Genomic DNA, 24,907 nt, shown 5'->3' with positions numbered 1-24,907 from the left:
TATTTGACTTCGCCGGGTCTTAGTTGTTACACTGAGGGTGTTTGATCTTTTTTGCAGCACATGAACTCTTAGTTGCAGCCTATGAGGCCTATCTAATTCCCTGACCATGGTTTGAGCCCTGGGCACCTGCATTGAGTCCCTGCTGTGTGATCTTAAACAAGCTGTCTAATCTCTCTCTGAACGAGAGAAAGTCCTTTGAATGCAAGTAATTGAAGGGACTCTTGAAACTGATAGAAAACAGAGGACAAGGCTCAGAACCAGGGGAAGGGAGGAATCCAGGGCATCTCAGGGGGTCTAGGAAGCAGGAGCTGCTGGGTGGTCTCTCTCTGGAGCCCTGCTACCTGGGTGGTCAGCTCCAAGTCTCTGCCTTCTCTCCCCTCTGGAACCAAAGTCCTGAGACTCTACACTGGTCCAGTGTAAGTCACATGACCACCTCTTGGCAAGAGGAAGTCAGGGAGCCTTGGCTGATAGACCCATCAAAATTACCATGAGGAACAAAGGGGTTCCTCCAAAAGAAGCTGGGGTGCTATCACCAACAGAAAGGCGAGAACAATCAATGAATGTCCATTCACTTTTGTGCCTTAGGTTTTTCCTGTATAAAATGGGAGTTATAATATCTACCTTACAAGACAGTGATGCGTTAATGTAATGTAGGTCATGTGACTGGTATGTACAGGGAAAGGTGATGGATAGATGATTTGAAACAGTGAGGAGTGCTCAGTTATGTCCAACTCTTTGTGACCCCATGGTCTGTAGCCTGCCAGGCTCCTCTGTCTATGGAATTTTCCAGGTAAGAATACTGGAGCAGGTTGCCATTTCCTTCTCCAGAGGATTTTCCCAACCCAGGGATCAAACCCAAGTCTCTCTGCATTGGCAGGCGGATTCCTTACCGCTGTGCCCCCTGGGAAGCTGGATAGATGATAGATGCTATTATTAATTATGTCGATACCTACAGCAAGGAAGTGCTGCTGGGGGGGAAGAAAAAGACCCAAGATTTGGAATTAGAAGGCCTAGGTTTGAGTTTGGGTCTGCCATTTTCAAGCTTCGAGGCCTAAGGCAAATCAGTAAACTTGCTCTGACACTTAGTTTTTGCTTCTACAAAATGAGGGATGTTTATGTGCCCAGGCATGTGAAACCATCTACAGCCCCATGGACTGTGGCTGCCAGGCTCCACTGTCCATGGGATTCTCCAGGCAAGAACACTGGAGTGGGTTGCCATTTTCTACTCCAGGGGACCTTCCTGACCCAGGGATCGAACCCATGTCTCCTGAATTGGCAGGCAGATTCTTTCCCACTGAGCCACCTGGGAGATAATAACAACAGTGATCTCACAGGTGTTGTGAGGTTCACCCTTGTGGAAGCACATAAAGGATTCATAATTTCCAGCATCTGCAAATCTTTACAAGTCTCCTTTGTGCCTGTGGCTGGACGTTTATACAGGCATACCTCATTTTATGGCACTTTGCAAATATTGCGTCTTCTTACAAAGTGAAGTTTTGTGACAACCTTGCATTGTCAGATCATGGCTAGCATTTTTAGCAATAAGGTGTTAATGAAAGTGTATACATCATTCCTTTACATGCAGTGCTATTGCACACTTAGTAGACTGCTGTATGTTGTAAACATAACTTTTATATGCACTGAGAAACCCCAAAATTGGTGTGACTTACTTTATAGTGATATTCGCTTTGAAGCAAACCTGCAATATCTCTGAGGTCTTTCTGTGCTGAATTCCACTGGGGTTGTGAGTTGGGAATGGATCGGGGAAGACCAAATTTGCCTTGTTCACTGCTCTATCCTCTGGACCTAGAATATTCTACACATAGGTACTCAGTAAATATTAAATGAATGGATTAAAGACAACCTTGACATTCAAGGAAGGCCTTAACTCCAAAGAGTGACTCTGAAGGAAATTGTAAGGTCCTATGACAGATGAGGATGGAGAACTATTTGTCCTTTAAGTGCTTCTCAAATCACCTGAAGTCTGCTTGCTTTAAGCACTGACATCACAGGCAGTGACTATGAATTGAGTTTTAGAGGAAACATGCCTGAAAATGATCACGGTGCTAATTCCTTAGGCTGCCACCTGAAACTTTTGACTCCCTGGCTATCGCCACATTTTTTCCTGCAACTTGCTCCCTCCTTCTCTGATCTCTAGCCATCTCGGTGACATGCAATTCCTGACTGCTTTACTCCAGTCCCACCCCTTCAATGCTGAATCTGTTTGGCTAATGAATGAAAGTCGCTCAGTCATGTCCGACTCCACAACCCTGTGGACTGGGGCCTGCCAGGCTCCTCTGTCCATGGGATTCTCCAGGCAATAATACTGGAGTGGGTAGCCAATCTCTTCTCTAGGGGATCACCCCAGCCCAGGGATCAAACTGGGGTCTCCTGCATTGCAGGCGGATTCTTTACCAGCTGAGCTACCAGGGAAGCCCCTGTTTGGCTAACTCCTGGCCTTTTAGTGCTCAGCTTAAATGGCACTCCCTCCAGGAAGTCTTTCTTGATCCACAGTCCTAAGACTGGACTAGTTGCCCCTCCTATGCTCCCATAACACCCTATCCTCACCCTGATGGTGATTCTCACCACACTGTATTATAATCTCCTGCTTACTAAATTTTTTTAAGTCTTCATTGAATTTGTTATGTATTCCTTCTGTTTTTTATGGGTTTTTTTTTTTTTTTTCTTTTTGGCTGAGGCATGTGGGATCTTAGCTTCCTGACTAGGGATCAAACCCACACCCCCTGCATTAGAAGGTGAGATCTTAACCATTGGACTGCCAGGGAAGTCCCCTCATGTTTTATTTTTCATTCTCATTGTGCTTAATTTGAGCTCCACAAGGGCAGTTCTTGGTCCTTCTTTTGTCCTAGGTGCCTAACTCAGGGCCCTGGCCCCTATTAGAAACTCAGTGGATACTTGCTGATGAAAAGAGTAACTGAATATGGTGTTAAAATCAGGGTTTGTGAAAGAGTCTGAGAGTGCAGTAGCAGAAATACTCCAAGTCCTTCAGGGGTCACTGCCTCTATAGGATGCCCCCCTCCATGATGTTCTCTTTAAACCATTTTTCATAACTGTCAGGTTATAATTATAGAATGAAATAATTATAGGCTACCTCCAGCTCCATGCTGCCAGAATCCTCCTGGTTCTCAGCCGTCTCTTTAAGAGGACTATCAACCTACTCTGCAATTCCCACCACACCCCTTTCTCTCCCTCTGATTAACTGCACTTACCCTTTTGTTCATATATAACAGAAGTATTTAATTTTTAATTTAACGCGTGCCTTCAATATATGCCCCAAGCAGCTGCCTCAGTCACGTAGCCAGTGCCTAGAGGGCGGGTACATCATGCCTTTCTCCACACAGAACTTGCTGCATTGCTGTGAGAAAGCTGGCGTGTGCCAGGGGAAACAATGATCGCAGTTGCTTTGTGCTCAATAGGACCATAAACACCAGCAGCAACCAATAGAAAAGTCTGAGATACTTCACTCCCTACCTAAAATCTACCTTACTGTATTATTTAGCCAGCTTTCTCTCCAGAACTTAGCCATCCAGTACCACAACGCACCAGGGGACTTTTAGCCAAGGGGTTGGGACAGTTAAGATTGAGGGATTTCTTAGATGTGATTTGGGAAGGGATTCAAAGGTTGCCCAAGTGATAGATCTCCCAGACTTTTTTCTAAGATGTAAAGATAGTAGCGTGTAGAGACATCTATGTGATAAAGAATCTGCCTGTAATGCAGGAGACCCAGGTTTGATCCCTGGGTGGGGAAGATCCCCTGGAGGAGGGCATGGCAACCCATCTTGTACTCTTGCCGAGAGAATCCCATGAAGAGAGGAGCCTGGCAGGCTGTAGTCATAGGGTCACACAGAGCTGGACACAACTGAAGCAACTAAGCAGCAGCAGAGACATCTACAAAGGGTTTTGTTTTCCTAACTCAATCATGACGGATAGACCATCTGTAAGGGCCTTCTTTTTTAATTGACATATGGATTGTCTGTCTCCCCACCCCCAGGATGGACGCTTCAGCGGGCAGGGACTTTGCTTTATTTACTGCCTCTTCCTCTACAGTCTGTAGGGTCACAGAGAGTAGGACACAACTGAGCAACTGAGCAAGCACGCACTTCTACACTTAGAACAGTGCCTGGCACAGACCAACCTCTCAGTAAATGTTTCTTTACTCTCTCTTTTTTTGTTTTTGAACTTTTTATTGTGTAGTAGGGTATAGCCAATTAACAGTGTTGTGATAGTTTCAGGCGGACAGTGAAGCAACTCAGCCGTACATGTGCATGTATACATTCTCCCCCAGCCTCCCCTCCCATCTAGGCTCCCACAGAACACTGAGCAGAGTTCTGTGCAGGACCTTGTTGGTTATCCATTCTAAATATAGCAGTGTGTACACGTCCATCCCAAACTCCTCGGTAAATGTTTTTTGAATGAGTGAGTGGGCTCAAGTAGTAAAACAGGAGGACACTCACTCCCAGCATCCAGGGGACAGGTGGAGCTGCTGTAGAGGGAAGTGATGGGTGTCTGGGCACACAAAGATGAGAATGAGAGCTGAAGTTTATTGGTACTAAGGAAGTAGCCATTGCAATGACAAAGGGACAGCTGCTCAGCCAGTCTTCTTCTTTTCTGGATATCTGGGGGTCATTAAATCAAGCCTGCAATTCTGGACTGCATGGTCAGTCTCACAGTTCTGGATAGGACACCGTGGAATCCCTGGGCCCTGAGCAGAGTCCCCAGGGAGCAATGCAAATGGCCCAGGGGGCTATCCATTGCCGTTTTCTCCTCTGCTGCTCACGTCAGAGCCAAGAGAAGCCTCTATTTGGGTGGAGAATGGCACAGCTTGCATTTGAACTTGCTCTTTGCCTAAAGCCTAACACATGCTCTTTGCCTAAAGCTACACATCCAGCTCCTTGTCCCAGAATTTATAACCCAAAGTTTATATAGACATTCCTGTAACCCTTGATGTCCTTAAATTTGTTGCTCCTCAGATTCGCTTGGATTTGCCTTTGGCCACTCTTGAAGGGGATAGTCTCCAGAGTAAGACTGGCTCTGTGGTGGGGTTTGAGGACTCCAATGCTGCAACAGAGAAAACAGACTGTCAGAAAACCATGGGATTATGATAACCCCAGTGCCCCTTTCTACTCAGAAGCCAGACTTCCCCTCCCCCTATGTCTAGAACAAAGGACAGTCCACCCCGAGGAGAAGATGGGAGGGAGAGTGGGCACTGCCAGCACTCACAGGACTCTCTGCTGTCTCCTGAAGAGGCCACTTCCTTCCACAGTCAGCACACAGTCTTCAACCTGCTCCGAGAGGGGGTTTGAAAATACCACCTGTATAGAGAGCGGCTGGTTCACAATGGCTGCTCCTAAAACCTGAACAAGGAAATCCAGAGAGGAGAATTAGTCTCATCCCCCAGTTCATCAGACATTTATGGAGGGCACTAGTCCCTAGATCTGCTTCCTAAAGAACTAGATTTCCATGGCCTGTGTTTTTCCAAGTATGGACAACTTAATGGAGTGTCATTAACATTTTTTAAAAAATGAAATAGATCAGCACCACCAAACCAGCTCTTCAACAAAGGCTAAAAGATCTCTAGACAGGAAACACAGAAAAGGTTTATAAAAATGAACCCAAAACAACAAAGTAAATGGTAATGGGATCATATTTATCAATAATTACCTTAAATCTAAATGGGTTAAATGCTCCAACCGAAAGATAAAGACTGGCCGAATGGATACAAAAACAAGACCCCTATATATGCTGTCTACAAGAGACCCACCTCAAACCTAGGGACACATACATACTGAAAGTGAGGGGCTGGAAAAAGATATTTCATGAAAATTGAGACCAAAAGAGAGCAGGAGTAGCAATACTCATATCAGGTAAAATAGACTTTGAAATAAAGACCGTGATAAGAGACAAAGAAGGACACTACATAATGATCAAAGGATCAATCCAAGAAGAAGATATAACATAAATATATATGTACCCAACATAGGAGCACCTCAATACATAAGGCAAATGCTAACAAGTATGAAAGGGGAAATTAACAGTAACATAATAATACTGGGGGACTTTAATACTCCTATGAATAGATCAACCAAACAGAAAATTAGCAAGGAAACACCAGCTTTAAATGATACAATGAACCAGTTAGACCTAATTTATATCTACAGGGAATTTCACCCCAAAACAATAGATTTCACCTTTTTCTTAAGTGCACAGAGAACATTCTCCAGGATAGATGACATCCTGGGCCCTAAATCTAGCCTTGGTAAATTTTTAAAGATTGAAATCATTTCAAGCTTCTTTTCTGATCACAATGTGGTAAGATTAGATGTCAACTACAGGAAAAAAAATTACTAAAAACACAAACATATGGAGGCTAAACAAATACTTCTGAATAACCAACAGATCACAGAAGAAATCAAAAAGAAAATCAAAATATGCATAGAAACAAATGAAAATGAAAACACAACAATCCAAAACTTATGGGATTCAGTGAAAGCAGTGCTAAGAGGGAGGTTCATAGCCATACAAGCCTACCTCAAGAAACAAGAGAAGCATCAAATAAACAACCTGACTTTACACCTAAAGCAACTAAAAAAAAGAACAGAAGAACCACAAAGTTAGTACAAGGAAAGAAATAAAAATCAGAACATAAATAAATGAAAAAGAAACAGAGGAGACTATAGCAAAATCAACAAAACTAAAAGCTGGTTCTTTGAGATGATAAATAAAATAGACAAACTGTTAGCCAGACTCATCAAGAAAAAAAGGGAGAAGAATCAAATCAATAAAATTAGAAATGAAACTGGAGAAATCACAACAAACAACACAGAAATACAAAAGATCATAAGAGACTACTATGAGCAATTATATGCCAATAAAATGGGCAACTTGGAAAAAATGGACAAATTCTTATAAAAGTATAACCTTCAAAAACTGAACCAGGAAGAAATAGAAAATCTTAACAGACCCAACACAAGCATGGAAATCAAAACTGTAATAACAAAAATATGCCAACAAACAAAAGCCCAGGACCAGATGGCTTCACAGGTGAATTCTACCAAAAATTTAGAGAAGAGCTAACACCTATCCTACTCAACCTCTTCCAGAAAATAGCAGAGGAAGGCAAACTCCCAAACTCATTCTAAGAGGCCAACATCACCCTAGTATCAAAACCAGACAAAGATGCCACCAAAAAAGAAAACTATAGGCCAATATCACTGATGACCATAGATGCAAAAATCCTCAACAAAATTCTAGCAAACAGAATCCAACAACATATTAAAAAGATCATACATCATGACCAAGTAGGCTTTATCACAGAGATGCAAGGATTCTTCAATATATGCAAATCAATGTGATACACCATATGAACAAATTGAAAGATAAAAACCATATGATTATCTCAATAGATGCAGAGAAAGCCTTTGACAAAATTCAACACCCATTTATGATAAAAACCCTCCAGAAAGCAGGCATAGAAGGAACATACCTCAACATAATAAAAGCCATATACGACAAACCCACAGCAAACATTTTCCTCAATGGCAAAACATTGAAAGCATTTACTCTAAAATCAGGAACAAGACAAGGGTGCCCACTCTCAACACTACTATTCAACATAGTTTTGGAAGTCCTAGCCACAGCAATCAGAGAAGAAAAATAAATGAAAGGAATCCAGATTGGAAAAGAAGAAGTAAAACTCTCATGGTTTGCAGATGACATTATCCTCTACATAGAAAACCCTAAAGATACCATCAGAAAATTACTGGAGCTAATCAATGAATATAGTAAAGTTGCAGGATATAAAATTAATACACAGAAATCCCTTGCATTCCTATACACTAACAGTGAAAAAACAGAAAGAAATTAAGGAAACAATCCCATTCACCATTGCAACAAAAAGAATGAAATACTTAGGAATAAATTTACCTAAAGAAACAAAAGACCTATATATAGAAAACTATAAAACACTGATGAAAGAAATCAAAGATGACACAAATAGGTAGAGAAATATACTATGTTCATTGATTGGAAGAATCAATATAATGAAAATGAATACACTACCCAAAGCAATCTATAGATGCAATGCAATCCCTATTAAGCTACCAGTGGTATTTTTCACAGAACTAGGACAAATAATTTCACAATTTGTATGGAAACACAAAAAAACCTCGAATAGCCAGAAAGAAGAATGGAACTGGAGGAATCAACTTTCCTGACTTCAGATTATATTGCAAAGCTACAGTCATCAATACAGTATGGTACTGGCACAAAGACAGAAATATAAATCAATGGAACAAAATAACCCAGAGATAAATCCATGCAACTATGGACACCTTTTCTTTGGCAAAGGGGGCAAAAATATACAATAAAAAAAAAAGATAATCTCTTTAACAAGTGGTGCTGGGAAAACTGGTCAACCACCTGTAAAAAAAAAAATGAAACTAGAATACTTTTAAACACCATACACAAAGATAAACTCAAAATGGATTAAAGATCTAAATGTAAGACCAGAAACTATACTCTTAGAGGGAAACATAGGCAGAACACTCTGACATAAATCACAGCAAGATCTTCTATGACCCACATCCCAGTAATTCTAATGAGGTGGATGAAATTGGAGCCTATTATACAGAGTGAAGTAAGTCAGAAAGAGAAACACCAATTCAGTATATTAATGTGTGTGTGTATATATATATATATATATATATATATGAAGAGAGAGAGAGAGAGAGAATTTAGACGATAACGATGACCCTTTATACAAAACAGCGAAAGAGACACAGATGTAAAGAACAGACTTTTGGGCTATGTGGGATAGGGTGAGGGTGAGATAATTTGAGAGAATACCATTGAAGCATGTATATTACCATATGTAAACTAGATGAGAGGTGCAAGTTCGATGCATGAAGCAGGGCAGTCAAAGCCAGTGCTCTGGGACAACCCAGAGGGATAGTATGGGGAGGGAGGTAGGAGGGGGGTTTAGGATGGGGGACAGTTTTGCACCTATGGCTGATTCATGTTGATGTATGGCAAACACCACCACAATATTGTAAATAATTAGCCTCCAATTAAAATAATTAACTTAATTTTAAAAAATGAAATAGAATAGAATATCAGTGTTCATCACACAAAATATTGTTATGTGAAACTTTTACTTCACTTACACATGTATGGACATTTGTGTAAAATATTTCTACTCAACCCATCATATGGAAAGGTCTGATGACTTGGGAGTCTTCAGTAATATTTCCTCTGCTGCAAGGATTTCATTGAAATGTGAAATAAACAAGAGCTCTAAAGGGTTCTCAGGGATAATTTGAGTGGTTAGGATCATTTGGGGACAGTTTTTGTTTTTTCTTTTCACAGTCTAACTCCATCCCTTCTCACCCTTTTATCGTAGTTGGCTCAATTTCTTTTCACACCAGTGTGTGAGTCAAGACCAGTGGATTATTCAGGGCTTAGAGAGAAGGAAGTAGCCTCAGGAAACTTGGAGGCACCTTTGGAAACCCTCCCTAAAATAGACTCCAGTGGCTGGGCTTGCCAGACACACCCCACCAGGGGGCACCCCAGGCTCACTTGGCAGGATCTAGGAGGCTACTTGGCCTTGGGGAAACGGCACTGGCAGGAAGAGCCCTGTGAAGTCTCCCCACCAGAATGTCAGAGAAAGAGGAGTCCTCAGAGGCCATCTAGTCTAAGCCCATCATTGACAGTTCAAGATGCAAAAGCCCAGGCTTGTCTAAGGATCCACAGACAGGAAGTAGCACATCAAACCTGAGCTGACCTTTGTTCAGGCAGCGCTCTTTCCCCACTCAAGATCCTCCCATTTGAGCCTGAGTTTTCTCACGTTGACCCTGGGGAAGGCCAACAGCGGGAGGAGACACAACAGAGGGGTCTTTCCCCAACCTCCCCATGGCAGTTGCTCAAGGTGCACCCATAAGACCTCTCAGGGTACGAGGGGATGGAGACCTCATCCACTGTTTTCTGATAAACCTGCTCCTGGTGGGGAGGTTCCTGGAGGCACCAGAAGAGGCAGGGGGAGGGGCTGCTCTCCTGAGCAAGCTCTCAGGGATCTCTATCCCCCACCCCCAGTCAGTCCCAAGGAGCCCCCAGGCCATGTGCAGGGCTCTTGCCTACATTAATCACGATGCTGGGATAGGCTAAGGTGATGATCTTGTTCACCAGGATCTTCTCAGGACTGTTCTTCTCTTCACCCAGGGCACTGATGCGGATCAGCTTGTCTGTGGACAGGTACTGGCTGTACTGGGAATAGGTGATTTTGCAGGGATAGGTCTTTGCTAGGGAGAGAACACAGGATGGGTGAGACTCGCTAGAGAAATCAGCTAGGCCTGGGTGGATCTGGGACCCTACTATGCAGAGGAGAGGCCAACCTTACTGAACCCCCAATGAAGCAGGTACTCAGTTTTCTGTTGGAGGGGCTGAGAGGTGAAATGGCTTGCCCAGGGTTATTCTACTAGTATGTGGGTGCACTGAGGCTCTAACCAAGGTCTGCTGCTGCTGCTGCTAAGTCACATCCATCATGTCCGACTCTGTGCGACCCCATAGACGGCAGCCCACCAGGCTCCCCTGTCCCTTGGCTTCTCCAGGCAAGAGTACTGGAGTGGGGTGCCATTGCCTTCTCCAATGCATGAAAGTGAAAAGTGAAAGTGAAGTTGCTCAGTCGTGTCCGACCCTCAGTGACCCCATGGACTACAGCCTACCAGGCTCCTCCATCCATGGGATTTTCCAGGCAAGAGGACTGGAGTGGGTGCCATTGCCTTCTCCGAGGTCTGGAGGACTTCAAATCTCAGGCTTTCCTCACTAACCCGGCCCATATTCCTTGAGGTAGTAAAGGAAGGACTGAGGAGAAGGAGGAGGAGGAGGTTAAAGGAAAGAAACAGAAGGAGTAGAGGAAAGGGAGGAAGAGGGAAGGAAGGAAGGAAGGAGGAGGACTGTGCGCTGGAGGAGACGCTAGGAAGACAACTGTCACAGGGATCTGCCCTCAAACCCTTGGCTGGCTTGACCCCCTTATGGCATTTCCATAAGCTACTCTGTGTTCATGCCCATACCCAGAGCCCATACCTTCTTCAGGAGAGAGTGTGATGAAGGCTGTGTCCTGCCAGAATGGGAGCAGGGGGCTGCCGTCATGCAGCAGAGACTGGGCACTCAGGTTCACTCTCAGGTCCTTGAACTGGGGCGAGATGTTGAGGGCCAGCAGGACAAACGATATGTCCTGGCCCATGTCGGGTGAGTCGAGCAGCTGGAATTTCAGGGAGACCTGGACAACATCACTGGGCTGCAGAGAAGGAGTAGCCAGGCTCCGCGGACTGTCACTCAGTGGCACGGACCTAGGTTGTGATTCTGCTCGGAGGGAGCCTGGAGACCTTCCAGCCTTCAGCTTCTGAAGAGCCTTCAGAAACACCTGCCTCTCCTGCAGAGAACCTGGGAGGGCAGAGCACAGCACCAGTGCCTTCATTTCAAATTCCACCACCTGAGACTCTCCGTCTGAGGCTTTCTCTGCCACCACAACTGACTCACCTCATGCATGGAGCAGACTGAAAGCACTAGGAAACTTACGCCCCAAGAGCAGCCCTCAACCCCTGACCGAAAAGAGTTGGTGGATAAATAGCCTACGCCTCTTGCCCCCTGGGTGGGATAAATCTGCAGTATTGTTCTACGCTTTACACTAAATCTCTGATAGGATTGCCAAATTTAGCAAATAAAAATACAGGGCAGTTTAATTTGAATTTCAGATTAACAACAAATGATTTGGCCACAGTGAGACCACAGCATTCTTCATCCTACATTTTCTCAGCCACCCCACCGGCAGGGTCCCCAGCAGACTGAACCCCAGCCCCCCGCCCACAGTGCTAACAGGGCTGACAAGGCCCCCAGTATTGGCTTGCTCCCCTTCCTCATCTCACTTGCTCATTCTCCTTCCCTCCTGTAGCTTTTAAATCTCACCACTGATAAACCACTTGTCCTTGAAGTGATCCCCAGTAAAGATAGCCACAGAGAGAATTGCGGTGGAGGGATGGATTGCCAGTACCCTGGATGTGTTCAATGCTTGTCTGTTAGGCTTGGACTCTGGGCCTTCTCTGTGTTGGCCCTAAAGGCCCACATAGACAAACACAAACACGCACTTCATGGTACTTCCAGGAATCTCAGGTGCTCCCGCCACCAGCCCACACAGTCCTGATTCGCTCCTGCTCAGATCCTGCCCCTCTCCCTGCTTCTGGCCCTCTTAGACTGCATGTTTTTGCCTGGCTCCCTAGTACTCGAAACTGGTGGTTGGTCTCAATTTCCAGGAATCAGTCCACAGCTGACTGACGTAGATGCCCCTTGCCCCACTGGCTTGGGTCAGAAGACCCTGCCAAGGGTCCCATTTCTCAGAACCATCCTCTGCACGGTGTGGATGTGGGAGTGAACATTTGGCCTTACATTGGCTGCGGTGCTAACTGTGGTCTGGCCTGTCCTCCAAACACCCAATAAAACATGAATCAAACACTAAGTTGCTGCTGCTGCTGCTAAGTCGCTTCAGTCGTGTCCAACTCTGTGCGATCTCATAGACGGCAGCTCACCAGGCTCTGCCGTCCCTGGGATTCTCCAGGCAAGAAGTTAAATGAAATTAATAAAATTAATTAGTAGGAAAGAGTTTACTCAATCTCCTGCCCTCTTCAGTTTGATTTTTCAGGAAGGCAGGGGCAAGGAGGACATATACAATTGCTATATGATGGCTGTCGATGGCCCTGCAATCCACATGACTATCTTGCGGAGGGTGCTCACTGCCTGTGGGGAGTGGGGTGGGGAAGGACATGAGGAAGTGAGGCAGTGGGGACCCCAACTGGGCCCTTAAACCTGAAGGGCTGAGGAGACAATGGGCCTGGGTTCCGGCTCCCCTGCTGCAGAGGACTGTCCCAGCTGGCAGAGAGGTTCCCTGGGGTCTTGGGGAAGGTGCCTACAGGACTTGGACTCTGCAGGGGCCTGGCTTGGTCATACCTTCTTCATACTTGTAGTTTTCTGTGATGTCATCCCGCTCGTCACTCTGGATGCTCTTGGTGCTAATAAAACTGCCAACAGTATTGGTGTCCTGGTGAAGTTTCTGCTCCTTCCCTCCAAAGACCAACCAGGCCATACAGTCAGCATTCACCATGGAAAAGGCGAAGGCTGTGTCGTAGTTCAGATCCACCTCTCCTTCCTTGATGGCTCTGACGGAGGCAGGGCCGCAGCAGTAGAGGCCTGACGGGGAACAGAGGGGCCTCGCTGGGCTGTGGCTGCAGGGCTGGGTGGGGGTGGGGGCTGTTTCTGTGGCGCTGGGCTCTGCCTGTCCTCCCGAGAGTCTCACCATTGCTTGTCTCCTGAGGTGTGGCGTCCAGCACCTGCCAGCCTCCGAATCCAGGTGGGAGGTCGTTCCGTGCCATCCAGCATTCATTCCAGACGTGGAAATTCCTGAGGCAGAAGCCAGAGGAGTGGGTGTCAGGTGAAGCTGAGGGAAAGTTGGTGGTGCTCGAGTTCTTTCTGCAGTAAGGCAGGGGACGATGAGTGATGGACAGCTAGATAGAAAGTCAGGGTGCTGCAGGCCTGCGCACCTCTGTGGGAGGCAGGTGACCACCCTTCCTCCTGTGAGCCTTAGCTTGCCCAGAAAGGAGCTTTCCTCTCTTTGTAAAGAGTGAAGTTTCCAGAGCCAATGGAAACCCTTCACTCTCTTTCAAAAGACTCTCGTAGCCCTTTCTTGTGTCTGCTGTCCCCTCACAGAGGCAGTCACAGGCTCACCTTTGTGTCCAGAGGTGAGACTTCAGGCCATCTGTGATCAGAGCCACAGGTTGAATATTAAATGAAGGAGGTGAAAAAGAGGAAAACTCCCTCAGGGCAGAGCTCTTGTGATGTGATGTATTAAACTCAGAAGATAGTGGTACTTGTGTTTAGCGGCTCCCCAGCCTTAGGGTTGGGGATACCAAGCCTCAGGGCTGGTGAAATGAGGGAGTGCATGGGAGGGTAGCAGGCTCATGCGGTTTGCCCCAGAAAGAGATGTCTCTCACCAGACACTGTCCTTCTTCTTATTCTCCAGAATCCTGCCTGTGTTGTCATAATACTCATCAATGATCAGGTTTCCATCTGTGTCGTGGCCAGAGTTGAAGTTGGTGATCACTCGAGTGGGGATCCCCAGGCACCTCATCACTGCAGAAAGGGCAGAAATCTCCTGTGGGCCGTGGATTCCTGGGCTTAGCGCTCTCGACTCAGGGAAATCATACACTTGGCAGGCAGGAGCCGTCTGGGGCACCAGGTTGGCGACACGTCCTACCTCCCTCCCCACCTTCCTGAGCTCCTCTCCCTTAGGCTTCGCACAAAGGTGAGAGCCTCCTCAGACAAGCTCTCCTAGGGCCAACAGAAGGTCTAGCACGTTTGGGGTTTTCCTGCCCTAGCCAGCAATGTGGCAGAGGCAGGTCCCTTGGCAAAACTCAGTAACCTGACTTGTCTCACTTCCCTCCTGGCCATAAATCTCTATCTTCAAACCAAATAGCTGAAATTTTTTCCCTCCTGTGGTAAAGATTAAGACACATCAGATTCTTAGGCAAAGATCCCTGCTGCTTGGATTTCCCCTTCTGTGTGGTTGTACTGTCTTGGAAGCTCATCAAGGAAAGTATTTACAGATACAGCCAGGAAGGCATGGAGGCTGTAACAAAGGCTAGAAAAGTGAGAATCTATGCCTAATGGAGAAATTCTTAAAAGAAGGTAGAATGCTGTCTTTATGATTTTTCTTGTCATTAAATAAACAATCACTAGCATGAAATATATTGCTCCCTAACAATCTTTCACCAAGGAATTTTAGCATTCCTGATAATCTTTGCCTGAATTAATGCTATGCTCAGCCTTGTTTGTGTGCTAAGTCACTTCAGTTGTGTCCAACTCTTTGCCACCCCATGGACTGCAGCCCACCAGGCTCCTCTGTCCACGGTGTTCTCCAGGCAAGAATACTGGAGTGGGTAGCCATTCTCTTCTCCATGGTGGTACCAAAATGGTTATCTTCTAACAGTATCATTTTTCCCATATGTATTCGCTGGCATTCTTCTATAAAGAAAAGCACTTCAATCTCCCTCTCCCATTTTTTTGGTGTTGTTATGAAGTGAAGTAAAGTGAGTCACTCAGTCACGTCTGAGGCTCATGAACTGTGGCCTGCCAGGCTCCTCTGTCCATGGAATACAGGCAAGAATACTGGAGTGGGTTGCCATTCCCTTCTCCAGATCTTCCCAACCCAGGGATCGAACCCAGGTCTCCTGTGGCTCCTGCATTGCAGGCGAATCCTTTACCATCTGAGCCACCAGGGAAGACCAGTATTGCTATAATACCTCTTGGAATCTGTCTCAAGAGGGGAAAATAGAAATTGATCTACAGAGATGTCCATCACAGCATTAAAGTTAAAAAAATATACGAACCCACTGTATTGTTATTGGTTCATATACTTTTTTAAACTTTAACAGAGGTTGTTTTTAGACATTTGCTTGGTTTCTAATTTTTTCCCTTATTGTAATTAATGGTGTGATGGACATCTCTGTAGATAAATTTCTGTTTTTCCCCCTTGAAACAGATTCCAAGAGGTAAAATGACTGAGTCAAAAAATATAGATATTTCTAATAGTTCTTCAAAAATACCACTGTCATTTAAAAGTCTTTAGAATTTTTAGTTTAGATACTTATTTATAATAAGTGTTTAATTGCTTGTAGATTTTAGTTTAGGGTCCTTCTTTGGCACAAAGCCTCTCCAGGCTGGTGTGGGGATACATCCCTGGATGCAGCCCAGGAAGGGGAGGAGAGAAGCCAAAGAGGAGCCATGCACTTCCCTGGAGTGGCAGGTCTGCACAGGGCCAAGAAACAAGGGTGGGGAGTGAGCAGAGCCGGCAGTGAATTGTAGGTGGAGATGACACAGGGCCACCCCAGAGGGTAGGATGAAGGTGGGAAAAGCTGCCACTGAAGGAACATGAGACAGGGGTGAGGCAAGAGCATATGAGGCAAGAGCATGACTCAAGAGCATTACCGTGGGCACATTAATGCTAAGATTACAGTCAGGAGGGTGGATAACACTTATGGTAATAAGAGCACATGCCAAAGAAGGGTGGTCAGAGAGAGCAGGGAGCAAGGCTCCATTCTTCACCCTGACAGCTAAATTCATGAAGTGTCAGTGGTGGTGTCAGCTGCTGCTAGGCATGGCCAGATAGACTCTTTCCTACCCAAGCACAGGTCAGTGGTCTCATGGCCCTCTGAGTCCTCTACTACACATGGCATATGGCATGTAATGATTTGTTTATGAGTCTCTCCTCCTGAGGGCAGGGATTGTGTGATAGTCATCTTTATCATTATACAACCATTAACGATACAAGGCAGGCCTGTTCTGCAGAAACGTGGGTGCATCTTTGCTGGAAGAGTAAATGAAGGTCTCGACTCTTCTGTCCATTTTGACAATTTCCAACTGAAGACTGTGTGCTGTGCTGTGGATGCCAAGCTTGACTCTCCACAGAGCATAAGCTTTGAGTGATAATGGGTCTGCACTAATCCATTCTCACCATTTCCTCATCATGCCTCATGAGAGGACCGGGATAGGGGACAACAGCTGTCACAGTGAGGCAACAGAGGGACAAGAATGGTTCTCTACTCTGGGAGGAGGCCAAGTCTTTAGCTTCAGTGTCACGCGAAGGAAGCAGTGTTCAGACCTGCACAGTCATGCACGTACATGTTTCTCGGGGTTTTGCCCCCTCTGTCCTGCTTTCTCTGTCCCCCAACAAAGGGCTTCTGCTGTGGCTTCATCTCTCACTCGGTGCCCATGACTCCTAAATTTGAAACTTGAGCCTACATGGAGACCTTGCTGTCACTAAACACACCCCCAGCTGAACTTGTCTTCCATTCTTGGCTAGCTTCCTTGCCAGTTGACGTGACATCATCATCCTTTTAGGTGCCAGGAATGGTGCCAAGCACTGCCCAGGCATAATCTCACTTAATCCTCTCCACAACCTTGTGATTATTCCACCTTTGAAGAGGAAAAACCTGAAGTTTAGAGTGGTTGAGATCACATGGCAGCAAGAGAAAAGCCATGGCAAGATTTAAACCCCCGTATCTCTGATCTCAAAGCCTCCCAGTGTTAACCACAGCCTTCACTACAACTTCACTAACCATCACAACTTCACTACACATCCCAGCAACGTGTCATTCTCAATGTGTTTTCCTTTGTGAAGTTTTCACTGATTACTCCATGCCCACTCATTCTCCTTCCTATGCTTTCACTTAATTCCAGTCACCAATGCCACACATTTTATCACTGCATGAAGCTCTCTGTGATCTCATATATTTGTCCTATCTTGTCAGCTAGATTACAAATTGCCCTAGAGTAGGGCTCAGATCAAATACTTTTCTTGCATTTCTTCATTCCCAGCACAGTGCTGGCCAGAGTAGATGCTCATTAAATTTGTGTTGAAATGAGTTTTCTTTAGCCCACTTCTGCAGACTGTGAGTCCTGATGACTCACAATTTGATGTGAGTCTCAGGTGACTTTGTACCTGAGATTTTCATTGATAATTTGGGAGCTGAATCCCTCAGAAAAACCACTGTGGGGTGTGTGTGTGCTTGTGCACGCACCTCCATGCACATTCACACAGCAATGCTTGGACAAAGATGGACAAGATCTCAGAGTCAGGAAAGGTCGATAGAGTTCCTGAGGTATATTACCTCACACAACACTCCTGGGTATAATTACTCTGTCTCTTCACTTAGCCATTTGGCGCCCACTCAGTGAGAAGTGTAAAGCCCCCGTGGTAAATCAGGCAGTGGCTCTGATGCTTACACAAAGACGTGAGACAGTCCTGCCTTTGAGGAGCACAGCTTCACTTCTGACCAGCTGGCGACCCTGTCCTGATGGTGTGGTTAAAACACGGAATCTGTTTCAGGACTGGCCATGAAGGCTTCCCACCAGTTCTTCTCTCCTCTGCACCCCCATGTGGAAATGTGGCTCCAATTTTATAAGAGAAATCAGTGCAGAGTTCAAGCTCAATTTATCAAAATTCATTTGGTCAACCTTGCTGCCACACTTCCGTGGCTTATACTGATGAATACAGTCAGGGCCCCAAGTAATAGAATTAATTGCATTTAAGTGTGATGACTTTTAGCATATTTTTGTTTCACCCTGAATTCATTAAGCTTCCACATGGTAAAAACATCACTTCCTGTTCCTCCTCCCATGCCTTTAACTGTCCCTTATAACCGAGATGGTAATATTGCTGTGGTTTTTCAGATATGCCATCACAAAATCAAATAATCTCTCCTGTCTCTAATGACAATGAAACCTAAAACTTTGCTAAAAAATAGTCTATTTTTTTTATATAAAGAAACAAGAAGGTATGACTCAAAATGAGAAAAAGTGCGTATCAAACTAGACCCACAAATGACATAAGGGAACTAGCTGACAAGGACCCTGAAGCAGCTATTTTAAATACTATCAATAAGCCTAGAAAAATGGTATAGATGACCTTACTTGAAAAACAGAAATAGAGACACAGGCATAGAGAGCAAATATATGGATACCAAGGGGAAAGGTGGGTAGGATGAGTTGGGAGATTGGAATTGACGTATATACACTGCTGCTGCTCCAGCTGCTAAGTCACTTCAGTCATGTCCAACTCTGTGTGACCCCATAGACGGCAGCCCACCAGGCTCCCCAGACCCTGGGATTCTCCAGGCAAGAACACTGGAGGGAGTTGCCATTTCCTTCTCCAATGCATGAAAGTGAAAAGTGAAAGTGAAGTCGCTCAGTCGTGTCCGACTCTTCGAGACCCCATGGACTACAGCCTACCAGGCTCCTCCGTCCATGGGATTTTCCAGGCAAGAGTACTGGAGTGGGGTGCCATTGCCTTCTCCATATATACACTACTATGTATAAAATAGATAACTATTGAGAACCTACTGTATAGCATAGGGAATTCTGCTCTGTGCTCTGTAGTGACCTAAATTGGAAAGAAATTTTTTTAAAAAGGTGGGGGACATGAGCTTCCCTGGTGGCTCAGATGGTAAAGAATCTGCCTGCAATGTGGGAGACCTGGGTTGATTCCTGGGTGGGAAAGAACCCCAAGAGAAAGGAATGGCTGCCCACTCCAGTATTCCTGCCTGGAGAATTCTATGGACAGAGGCTACAGTTCATGGGGTCGCAAAGAGTCAGACATGACTGAGAGACAAACACTTTCACTTTTCACTCGTGTGTATACATATGGCTGATGTACAACAGAAACTGACACAGCAGTGTAAAGCAACTATACTCCAATTTTAAAATATTGTCAATATACTCAGTAGGAGGTAAAGGAAAACAAGGACATAAAAGAGAAATAGAAGCCAGAAAAAGACCCAGTGGAACTTCTAAAGATGAAAAATATAATATATAATACAAAAAATGTACTGGAAAAATATTGCACACAGATAAAAATATACTGTTTGTAAGAACACATTCAAATACCATACTACATATCAAACACATTAAAATGTTTCCCTATTGTAGGAGGAGGTGAATAAGAATGGGTTATGAGATAAAAGGGGGAAATCAATTAGTAAATAATTTTTTCAAAAGAGGGATTTGAAGCTGACCTATTATGATAAATGCCATGAAATGAAGAATATGATTAATTGAAACCTAAATACTCCAAGGGAAAAGGGAGGGAAGTAAAGTAAAATAGTGGTGAAGAGGGAGCTTCCCTGGTGGCTCAGTGCTAAAGAATCTGCCTGCTAATGCAGGAGACACGGGTTCGATTCCTGGTCTGGGAAGATCCCATGCCACGGAGCAACTGAGCCCGTGCGCCATGACTTCTGCGGCCATGAGCCGCAACCACTGAGGCCCACATGCCCTGGAGCCTGTGCTCTGCAACGAGAGAGGCCACGGCAATGAAGAGCCCGCACGCCACATCTGGAGTAAAGCCTGCTCAGCAACAAAGACCAGCATAGCCAAAGGAGAGCTCAAGTCTGCTGGATGGCAAGACCCAGCTTGACCTATGGAGCCTAAGAGCCAGGGATTAAAACAGCATCAGGCCAGTGATCATAGCCGCACTATTTACAATAGCCAAGACAGGAAGCACCCTAAATGTCCATCGACAGATGACCAGATAAAGAAGATGTGTTGACGTAAGACTACTAAGCTGTACCCAGATTCCTGAACCACAGAAACTGTGAGATAATAAAAATTGTTTTCAACTGAAAAAAAAAGAAAAAAGATGGGACTTCCCTGGTCCAGGGGCTAAGACTCCTCGCTTCCAATGCAGGGTTCTGTCCCTGATCAGGGAACTAAATCTCATACGCCACAACTAAAGATCCTGCATGCTACAAGGATAGAGGATCCTGTGGGCTGCAGCCGAGAGCCAGCGCAGCCAAATAAGTAAATGAATATATATTTTTTAAAGATGTGGTGTGTGTATATAATGGAATATCACTCAGCCGTAAAAAGAAATGAAAAATGCCATTTGCAGCAACATGGACGGACCTAGAGATTATCATACTAAGTGGAATAAGTCGGAAAGTCAGGGACGTTGACCAAGGGTCCACCTCTGAGAGGTAATGGTAGTTGCTCAGTTGTGTCTGACTCTTTGCAACCCCATGACGGCAACCCCATGACTGCAGCCTGCCCGGTTCCTCTGTCTGTGGAATTCTCCAGACAAGAAAACTGGAGTGGGTTGCCATCCTCTTCTCCAGGGGATCTTCCAGACCCAGGGACTGAACCCAGGTCTCTCATATAGCATCAGATTCTGTACTGTCTGAGCCACCAGAAGCCCCACCTCTTTGAGAGGTGTGCTTAGTCGCCAAGTCGTGTCCAACTCTTGTGTCCCCACAGACTGTAGCCTGCCAGGCTCCTCTGTCCATGGGATTCTCCAGGCAAGAATACTGGAGTGGGTTGCCATTTCCTTCTCCTTGAGAGGTAAGGGCTCAGTAAAAACAATGAGATTAGAATTATTGTATTGAAATGGAGATAGTGAGGCACTTTATAGAGGCCACTATATAAGTGAGTGAGAAGAAATCTTAAGATGACTTCTAACCCAGGGATGTTTGAAACTGTTTTCAGCAGAGGACTCCACATGAGAACCAGATCATAAGTGGGGATCCAACATATAAAAGATGGACACATGGGGTAGTTTGGGGTGAAGAGAGGAGGGCCCGGCCCTAAGTTCACAGCCTCCTCATCTCCCAGGCTGTTTCCCACCATTCTCCTCTGTGGCTCCAGGCCCCAGACCTTCCTTTACAGAGGGTCCATAGGTCTGCCCAAGGCTTGCTACCCCCACCCCGTGCTCTGCAGCTGTGGGCAGGAACAGATAGGCACATTCCCGGGATGCCTGGCTTTTCTTTTGTAAACGACTTTGCTGAGATATAATCCACATACCACAAAATTCACCCGTTTAAAGCGTACAATTCAGTGGTGTGTGGTATATCCACAGGTTGTGTAACAATCTCCACATCTAATCCCAGACCATTTCATCACCTCTGAAAGGCCCTCTGTGCCCACTAGCTGTCACTTCCCATTCTCCCACCCCTCCAGCCCTAGGCAACTGCAAAATGACTCTCTGTCTATATAAACTTGCTTATTCTGGGCATTTCACATATTTGGAATCATACAATAGGGACACCTGGCTTTGGGGAGAATTTTCAGGTCACAGAACATCACTGTTCCCTCTCTTCCTTTGTTACAGAGCAAGGCATCCAGGCTACTTCACAGACCTCAGGGCGGAGGGGCCTGGCCTTGTCGTGAGGAGTGGATAGCCAGGACAGGAAACGCCTGATGACTGAGACAGAGAGCTGTGGAGCAGCCAGCCCCGAGCACCGAGCACCGGAGGGAGGGAAGGTCAGGGATTTCTCTGAAATTCCCAAAGTAACAGCCAACTAAATTGGTGTCAAGGAAACATCTATCCGAAAAATTATAATCATATCTTTGATGCATGCAAAGTCTCTTTTTGTGTGTGATTTTTCTTTAGGAAGTTGAAGTCAGTATGCTGATGTTATTTTTTTAAATGCAATATGGGATTTCGTTGGTGGTCCAGCGGTTTCCACTGCCAGGAGTGTGGATTTGATCTCTGGTCAGGGAACTAAGATCCCGCAAGCTGCGTTTGGCAGGAAAAAAAAAAAAATATATATATATATATATATATATATATAAATACAGAGGTGAGAGAAGAGGCTCTTGAACAGATTCCAGTTTCAAAAAAGAGAAAAAGGAAATGGAGGGAGACAGAGCTGCAGAGGGGAGCATGCACATCTAATCAGATGAGTTACGTGGTCACCTTAAGCCTCAGCTTTCTCATCTGTAAAATGACAGTAATGTCCACCCGCAGGTGACTGTGAGCATCAGGAAGTGCCCAGCACGTGCCTTCAGCACAGGGGATGCTGATTACATGGCAGCTGCTGACATCATGCAGCAGTATAGCCTAGTGGTTACAGCCACCATACCTGGATGTGAGACTAGCTTTGCCACTCAATTTCCTCATCTGTAAAATGGAGATAATGATAGAACTTATTTCTGAAGGTCATTTGGGGAATCAAATAAGATGATACTAGTTAGAACTTACTGCCATCATCATAAATTAGTTTTAGGACGTTTTTATCTCTACAATAAGACCCCTGGGATGCCCATTTATTGTTAATCCCCACTTCCATTCCCCACCCCAGGCAACCACTAATCTGCTGTCTGACTCTATAAATGTGCCTTTTCTGGACATTTTATATAAATGAAATCATTCAATAAGAAAAAAAAAGAACTTATTGATTGTTCATGGTAGCCTGGCATTTTTCTAAGCACCCTCCATGTATGAACTCAGTCAATCCTTCCAATAATCTTATGAGGTAGGTACTATTAATTTCCCCATCATATGCCTGAGGAAACTGAGGCACAAGTTAAACGACTTGCCCAAGATCACTCAGTCACTTAATGATAGTACTAGTATTTGAACTCAAGCTTTACCATTATTCTTGGCTGTCAAGGTTTTAGCACAATGCCTGGCACCAAGAAAGTCTCTAATAAATATTAGCTATTGTGACTGTTAAAGAATAACAATACTAATTTTTAACAATATGTTTTGGCAACTGTATTGGGTTAAAGAGTCTGACTAAATCCTTGACATTTAGTGGAGGATTGAAGCTGAGTATTACCCATCTTTGTAACCAAGATTGTTAGAAGCACAGTGCCTAACATAGGATAAGGACATAAGAAGTGTTGCTGGATGAATGATGAGTTCTCCAAACTGATAGACATATTTATCAACATACAGCATGTGGCCCTGTGGGGGAGGGCTGGTGTTGTTGAGCTGTAGGTGAGCCAGCCATGCTTGACCAACTTGGCCCAACCCTTTGCTTCCAGGGTCACTAAAGGGCCATGATTCTCATAAAAATTTTAATTGGTCTGCTCTCATTGCATCATCTCCATTCACTCTCCCACCACCCAGTTCCAGACAACCACACCCAAACACCTGGCCCTCTCCCTCTGTACACACACCTTGCCCATTAGACTCTAGACTTTCCAGTCCCAGGAAGACTCCCTCTCTGTCTTATACAAGATTATTCCATTCTCTGCCTTCAGTCTTGTGCCTGCTCCCTGGATGACTCAGACATCCCAGTTCACCCCGATCTCTGTGACTCTGGGCATCAAAGCTGTCAAATTTCTGGCTTCTAACCCCTGGGCCATTAAGGCATCCAGTTCCAGATGCAGCTCTGCAGCTGCAGATGAGGAGTAGCTCAGGACTGCCCCTCTTGCCAAGCCATGTGAAGGCAGCAACTTCCCGATGCCCCTGTGGGCTGATGCCCCCGTGAACAGTGTGCTGACAGCCTGCTGCTTGGCAGCCTGCAGCTCTGTAGGCTCCCTCCAAGAGCCTGGTCCAGCACACACACACCACACATGCACTCACAGACTTCACCAGCCTTTGCATACAGGGAATTTCTACACAAAAGGCCTGAGCCCTCAATAAACACTAAGCTGTGGGCAGATCTGGCCTTCCTGGATTGGCCTAGAGAGCCTTGTGAATAAAAGTCATACCTGGCCTCTTTCCCCAGCCAACAGGAATAACCTCCTGATTGTGACTCAAGTTAGGTACACAGATAGCCTTCCAGGAGGCTGAGAGCTGGCCTAGACATTGGGGCAGTGAGAAGGCCAGAAGCAAGTTTGGACCTGGGTGAAGCAGAAAGTCTCCTCCTGCCACCTCCAGTGTGTAACTCATGTCCAGGTGTTGCCTCCCTAACACTCACCCTCCCCTTCCTTCTGCTTGCTCCTCTTGCCACCTGCAAACCAGTTTCCATTAGCTTTCTTTCCCAGTGCATATTTTTAGACTTTTCTTCTACTAATGTAATTTTCACTCCCTATCTGAAAAGCTGATCTCTCTTGTTGTTCCCCCATCCCCTGTGGGCTTGGTCAGGACCCCAAGTGCACTGAACACGTGACATCTCCAGATTCAAGGTCACTGTACTTTGGCTGCCATCTTGCTCTGGCCCCATGGCCCCTGTCCACGCTCAGTGGCACATTTCCCTCCTGTGTGTACACCTTCATCAGGCTCATTCTCTGTGCTCAGAAAGGACACCGACCAATTTTTAAGTTTTCTAATGACTTGGTCTTTCACCTTCTTTCCTAATTTGGACCTGGACAATTCCCAGCCAGGCTTTAGGGAGGATTCTGTTAGGTTGTCCAAGTTCAGAAGGGAAGGGCACCACGTTCTGAGAAGTGTATGATGTCCACCTCAGAACTACCCTGTGAGATGAGCCAAGGTATGTGAAGCCTGAGGTCAGTGATGAGACATTCTGCTTCCTTGTAAATGTCCCTCGGTGGGAGCTGTGTGAGATTTCTGGGACAGGAGTGGCTCAGAGGGCCGAGACATGAGCCAGTGGCCTTTGTGTCTTTCCAT

At 45.5% G+C, this 24,907-nt stretch overlaps 1 protein-coding gene and 1 long non-coding RNA gene across 2 annotated transcripts in view; one reads left to right on the top strand and one right to left on the bottom strand.

Moving 5' to 3' along the window:
- LOC120875026 overlaps nt 1–21,962 on the top strand; it is a 54,573-nt gene extending 32,611 nt beyond the window's left edge. Inside the window, exon 4 of the long non-coding RNA XR_005723793.1 lies at nt 21,716–21,962. This is a non-coding gene — a long non-coding RNA (uncharacterized LOC120875026). The remainder of the gene's footprint in view (nt 1–21,715) is intronic.
- Nucleotides 4,543–24,907, bottom strand: part of TGM5 (transglutaminase 5) — a 30,877-nt gene continuing 10,512 nt past the window's right edge. Inside the window, exons 7-13 of the mRNA XM_040256686.1 lie at nt 14,055–14,193; nt 13,361–13,464; nt 13,015–13,254; nt 11,098–11,457; nt 10,153–10,313; nt 5,242–5,375; nt 4,543–5,079 (exon numbers count right to left, since the gene is read on the bottom strand). Of these exons, the coding sequence (XP_040112620.1) occupies nt 4,926–5,079; nt 5,242–5,375; nt 10,153–10,313; nt 11,098–11,457; nt 13,015–13,254; nt 13,361–13,464; nt 14,055–14,193 (1,292 nt within the window). The 3' untranslated portion in view covers nt 4,543–4,925. The remainder of the gene's footprint in view (nt 5,080–5,241; nt 5,376–10,152; nt 10,314–11,097; nt 11,458–13,014; nt 13,255–13,360; nt 13,465–14,054; nt 14,194–24,907) is intronic.

The sequence above is a fragment of the Oryx dammah genome, unplaced genomic scaffold (genome assembly GCF_014754425.2).
Source record: "Oryx dammah isolate SB20612 unplaced genomic scaffold, SCBI_Odam_1.1 HiC_scaffold_16, whole genome shotgun sequence".
Classification (NCBI taxonomy): Eukaryota; Metazoa; Chordata; class Mammalia; order Artiodactyla; family Bovidae; genus Oryx; species Oryx dammah.
The sequence above is the reverse complement of the archived record's forward strand: the minus strand, read 5'-3'. Positions and strand labels throughout refer to the sequence as shown.